General features: G+C 55.9%; 1 protein-coding gene across 1 annotated transcript; it reads right to left on the bottom strand.

Moving 5' to 3' along the window:
* Window positions 1–333: 333 nt before the first annotated feature.
* LOC132238825 (putative keratin-associated protein 4-16) lies at window positions 334–4,863 on the bottom strand. The gene is made up of 3 exons (XM_059704869.1): window positions 4,851–4,863; window positions 1,005–1,147; window positions 334–957 (listed from the first exon to the last, which is right to left on the bottom strand). The coding sequence occupies exons 1-3, from the start codon at window positions 4,861–4,863 to the stop codon at window positions 334–336; spliced, it is 780 nt and encodes a 259-aa protein (XP_059560852.1).
* Window positions 4,864–5,990: the final 1,127 nt, after the last annotated feature.

Here is a 5,990-nt window from a genome sequence, read left to right as displayed (position 1 = left end):
GAAGGATGGGAATGAGGCATTTAGGCAAAAGGGGCTGAGGGCTTGAACAAAGGCACAGAGGCAAGGATACAATCCCTGTGAAGAGGAGGGACATTCAGGAGAGTAAGTCAGGTGGCTGGAAAAGGGTCTACAGCCAGACAGAGGAGACCTCGGAAGCCATGAGGAGGGGTCACAGAGGGTGTGGGGCAGGAATGGGCAGGATGCAGCAATACCCAGGGGGCAAGAGGAGGAGACCTCCTTCCTCCAGTAAGGATGAGAGGACTAAGGGCTAGAACTCAAAGAGGATGGAGGGAGGAAGGGGAGGAAGCGAGAAGCCTTTCTAAGGCTGACAGGTCAGGACTTGGTCCTCATATACTGAAGGAGAAAGAGGAGAGTAAGTGAATGATGAGCTGGAGTGCAGCGAGCTTCTGGTGCAGGTGGGCACAGGTGGAGGGAGCTTCTGGTGCAGGTGGGCACAGGTGGAGAGCTTCTGGTGCAGGTGGGCACAGGTGGAGGGAGCTTCTGGTGCAGATGGGCACAGGTGGAGAGCTTCTGGTGCAGGTGGGCACAGGTGGAGGGAGCTTCTGGTGCAGATGGGCACAGGTGGAGAGCTTCTGGTGCAGGTGGGCACAGGTGGAGGGAGCTTCTGGTGCAGATGGGCACAGGTGGAGAGCTTCTGGTGCAGGTGGGCACAGGTGGAGGGAGCTTCTGGTGCAGGTGGGCACAGGTGGAGAGCTTCTGGTGCAGGTGGGCACAGGTGGAGAGCTTCTGGTGCAGGTGGGCACAGGTGGAGAGCTTCTGGTGCAGGTGGGCACAGGTGGAGAGCTTCTGGTGCAGGTGGGCACAGGTGGAGAGCTTCTGGTGCAGGTGGGCACAGGTGGAGAGCTTCTGGTGCAGGTGGGCACAGGTGGAGAGCTTCTGGTGCAGGTGGGCACAGGTGGAGAGCTTCTGGTGCAGGTGGGCACAGGTGGAGAGCTTCTGGTGCAGGTGGGCACAGGTGGAGGGAGCTTCTGGTGTAGGTGGGCACAGGTGGAGAGCTTCTGGTGCAGGTGGGCACAGGTGAAGAGCTTCTGGTGCTGGTGGACACAGGTGGGCACAGGTGGAGGGAGCTTCTGGTGCAGGTGGGCACAGGTGGAGAGCTTCTGGTGCAGGTGGATACAGGTGCAATCTGGGGTCAGAGGGCAGACTCAAGAGCCATGGCCCTCACCTGGGCACAGCCTCCAGGGAATGGAGAGGTGGCCAGAGGGAGGTGAGAGACAGAATACTAGCTAAGGCTTCAGGATTTGGAGACCAGACAGGTGTGATCAAGACCTGTGTCCCTTAGTTAGGGACAGTGATGCTGAGGACTTCTGTGTGGGAAATGCTGGTTTAAGCCTGTGGGCACGAGGCACTAAACTGTATGTATTATGTATTTATGTATTTATGTATTTATTTATTTATTTATAAAAAAGAGATGCCTGCAAGGTCCCAGATGCTCACCTGAAGTGGTCACAGAGTTTATCTCAACTAACCTTGGGAAGGTCTGGAGGGGGACATGTGTGGAGGGCCTTCGCATCTGCCCTCTACATACCTTTGTAGTTTAAATCTTTTTGAATAAGATTGTGTTTATGTATTTCTTGTATGAAATAAAAACCTGACCTAGAGGTTAGTGGGTGACTTCAGAGGAATGTGTACTCAAAGGGATGGAATCCACCATAGGGTAGGAGAGTGAAACTGTCAGGGAGCAGGAGAGGGGAGGAATGGCCCCCTCTTGTCCTCTGATGGACCCCAGGGCCAAGGGGAGGTGTGTGTAGGTGGGTTGCTGCACCTGGTGCAAGGCCTGGCCCTGGGGGATACTTCACACAGGAGCTCCATAAGCCGACCCGGGCTGTGTGAGATCAATCCATGTCTATCCGATACTTTGCCTGTGCCAGGCTCTGGGCTACACAGCTCATTAAGATGCAGGAAGTGGTAGGGGTCCAGGAAGGGCAAGTTTGCAGCCTACAGAGGCTTCATCGGACCATACAGTGAGGCTGACATCCCAAGAAGGATGAGTGGCAATTGGCCAACAGAAGAGGTGATGGGATAAGAGTGTTCCAGGTAGTTGGAACAGCAAGTGCTAAGCCACTGAGCTATGTGAGAGCCAGATACATTCTGAGAAATGAAATTAGATAACGGTGACCAGAAGGAGATGACCAGAGGAGAGAGAGGTAGGGAGTGGACAGAGAAGGATGGGGAAGAGGCCACTGCCTTATGGGCCATGTTAGATATGTGAATTCTATCATGAGAGCTGAGGAGGAGGCACGGGATCCAGAGCCCAGTGGGGAGGTAGGAGCTGTTGTCCAGTATGGAGTAGGCATCCTAATGCACTGAGACCTAGCACAGTGGCTCAGCTAGGGGTCTGTAGAGGGAAGACTCTTAAACCCAGCACAGTGAGGTCCAAGAAGTTTGGGGAGAAAAGGACCCAGATCTCCCTCCAGGGCCAAGATCCAGGTTGGAAGTCCGAGCCCCAGATGGAGGTCTGGGTCCTGGGATGCAATTCTGGGCCCTGGATGAATGGCTGTATCCTGGAGGGAGGTCTGGGTCATAGGCTGGACCTCAGTGTCATGGAATGGAGGTTTGGACCGTGGATGGAGGTCTGGGCCTCTGATATAGGACTAGATTCTGGGTTCAAGGTCTGGCTCCAGGATGGACTTCTGGGCCCTGGCATGAAGGTCTGGGACTCAGATGGAGGTCTGGGCCCCTGATATAGGACTGGATTGTGGATTCCAGGTCTGGGCTCCAAGATGGACTTCTGGGCCCTGGAATGAAAGTCTCAGACCGGATATAGGTCTGAACCCCATTGGAGATCTGGGCCCCGGATGGAGTTCCGGGCACCCAATACAGGAATGGATTCTGGGTTTGAGGTTAGGGTCCTGGGATTGAGTTCTGGGCCTGGGATGGAAGGCTGTGTCCTGGAGGGAGGGCTGGGTAGGGGGATGGATATCTGGGCTCCGGGTGGAGGTCTGGGTCGTAGGCTGGACCTCTGCATCATGGAATGGAGGTCTGGACCATGGATGGAGGTCTAGGCCCCCGATACAGGATTGGATTCTGGGTTCTAGGTCAGGATCCTGGATGGAGTTGTGGGCCCTGGCATGAATGTCTGGGACCCAGATGTAGGTCTGGGTCCTGAGATGGAGGTCTGGGCTCTGGATGGAAGGCTGTGTCTTGGAGGGAGGTCTGGGTCGTGGGTTAAACCTCAGGGTAATGGAATGGATGTCTAGACCATAGATGGTGGTCTGGGTCCCCGATACAGGACTGGATGATGGGTTCAACTTCTGGGATCCAAGATGGACTTCAGGGCCCTGGCATGAAGGTCTGGGACCCCGATGTAGGTCTAAGCCAGGGGTGGGCAAACTTTTTGACTCGAGGGCCACAATGGGTTCTTAAACTGGACCGGAGGGCCGGAACAAAAGCATGGATGGAGTGTTTGTGTGAACTAATATAAATTCAAAGTAAACATCATTACATAAAAGGGTACGGTCTTTTTTTTCAATAGTTTTATTCATTTCAAACGGGCCGTAGTTTGCCCACGGCTCGTCTAAGCCCTGGATGGAGGTCTGGCAAGCGGGACAGAAATCTGGGCCCAGGTTGGAGGGCTGGGCCCTGGAGGGAGGTCTGGGTCTTGGGATGGAGGTCTGGGCCCCAGATGAAGGTCTGGGACTGGATTGGAGGTCTGGGCCCCCGATACAGGATTGGATTATGGGTTTGAGGTCTGGGTCCCAGGATGTATTTCTGTGCCCGGCCTGAAGGTCAGGGACTTGGATGTAGGCCTGAGCCCCTGATGGAGTTATGGACCCTGGATGGAGGTCTGGGCCCCCGATACAGGATTGGATTCTGGTTTTGAGCATAGGGTCCCAGATCGAGTTCTCGGCCCTCGCATAAAGGTCTAAGCCCCGGATGTAGGTCTGATCCCTGGATGGAGGTCTGGGTCCTGGGATGGAGGTCTGGGCTCAGGCTGGATGGTTTTGCCTGGAGGGAGGTCTCGTTTTTGGGATGGAGGTCTTGACCATGGATAGAGGTCTAGGCCCCCAATACAGGACTGGATTCAGGGTCCGAAGTCAGGGCTCCAGGTTTGACTTCTGGGACTTGACATGAAGGTCTGGGACCTGGTTGTAGGTCTGAGCCTGGGATGGAGGTCTGAGCCCCTGATACAGGACTGGATTCAGGGCCCGAAGTCAGGGCTCCAGGTTTGACTTCTGGGACTTGACATGAAGGTCTGGGACCTGGTTGTAGGTCTGAGCCTGGGATGGAGGTCTGGGCCCCTGATACAGGACTGGATGATGGGTTTGAGATCTGGGCCCCAGGATGGACTTCAGAGCCCTGGCATGAAGGTCTGTGACCCGGACGTAGGTCTAAACCCCAGATGGAGATTTGGGCACTGGATGGAGGTCTGGCAACTGGGATGGAAGTCTCGGCCACGGTTGGAGGGCTTGGCCCTGGAGGGAGGTCTGGGTCCTGGGATAGAGGTCTGGGCCCCAGATGAAGGTCTGGAACTGGATTGGAGATCTGGCCCCCCGATACAGGATTGGATTATGGTTTGAGATCTGGGTCCCAGGATGTGCTTCTGTGCCCGGCTTGAAGGTCTGGGACCTGGATGTAGTCTGGAGCCCCTGATGGAGTTATGGGCCCCGGATGGAAGTTTGGGGACCCGATACAGGACTGTATTCTGGTATGAGGTTAGCGTCCCCAGATTGATTTCTGGGCCCTCGCATGAAGGTCTAAGCCCCGGATGTAGGCCAGGGACCCCAAGGCTGCTCTCCAGGTCCAAGAATCTGAAGTAAGTGTAGCACCAGCCCTCCTTAGCCCCTTGCCTGGCCAGGGGCAGAGCCCTCTGACGGGTACCCACTCACTTGCGTTGGTCATAGCAACAGAGCACATAGCAATAGGGTGGAATGAAGGCACAGGCTGGGCAGTGGGGTATGTGGACCTTTGGAGTCCCCAGGTCTGCTGTGGGCACCCAGATTTCCAATAACAGCCTGAGTCAGCACCATGGTGGCTGCCTGTGGCTCCAACCTTCCCCACCCCCTCCCTACCACCCCAGCCACCTGGGAGAGTCATTTCATTTCTCAAATTAAAAATCCATTTTGTGCTGTGAATAATGGATGGGATGAGCCCTGGGAGGCTGGGCAGAGGACAGGAAGCTGGTTGGAGGTGTTTTCCAGGGCACAGAAGATACCGCAGAACTGTCAGTGGTGAGAGCAAGGGCTGGTTGGGCAGGGTGGAGGCTGGGGGCATCTCCCAGAGCAGAGGCAGGGCTAGGGGTTCAGCTCCTGAGGGGCTCAAGCAGCAGGCAGATGGGGGCCCAGTCTGTCCCCCAACATGTGCATGCCAGAGGGGCACAACCATGTGTCTGGTCATCACAGGGCCTGGCTTCAGGTTGGCAGCCCCCCTTTGGAGTGAAGCGTTTAGCATCTCACTTAGTGGAAGCTCAATAGATGGGAGTCATCAGCGTGAGGATGCTATTCCCAGTGAGCTGGTGCTCCTCTGCACCCCTGCCCCGGAACCCAGGTCCTAGAAGGGGTGGGCTGGGATCTGGGCCACGATCAGATCAGGGAAGGGGTAGAGGTGAGAGGCTCCGGGAACTGACCAAATCCCTAACCTCGGTCCTTCGTATCCCTCAGGCCTTCTCCCTCCAAGGCAGCTCTGGCCATGCTCCCTCACTCCTGTTCTCCCCACCCTGCAAGCTGGGGCATCCATTGACCTCATTCAGGGTTTGGCTGGAAGCTGTTGTAGCTAGTCATTCTCTTGCTCCTTAGGGGGTCACCTTGACAATGGGAGGGGCAGTGTGGGGGGGGTGGAGGTGGGGTGGGGAGGAGGCATTGGAAGAGTTCTGGAAGTCTCAAAAAGAAAGTGAGGGAGCCCCACTCATCTTTGCTTGGCTTCACTTCCTGAAAGGGGTGGAGGAGCAAAGAAGGCAAGGCCTGGTTGCTTTTATTGGTGAGCATTTAGGGCCACTAGGACTGAGTGGTCATGGGCCCAATTCTGGGGAG

This window comes from Myotis daubentonii, chromosome 7 (assembly GCF_963259705.1).
Source record: "Myotis daubentonii chromosome 7, mMyoDau2.1, whole genome shotgun sequence".
In the NCBI taxonomy this organism is placed as follows: domain Eukaryota; kingdom Metazoa; phylum Chordata; class Mammalia; order Chiroptera; family Vespertilionidae; genus Myotis; species Myotis daubentonii.
Note: the sequence above shows the minus strand (reverse complement) of the source record. Positions and strands in the feature narration are given on the sequence as shown.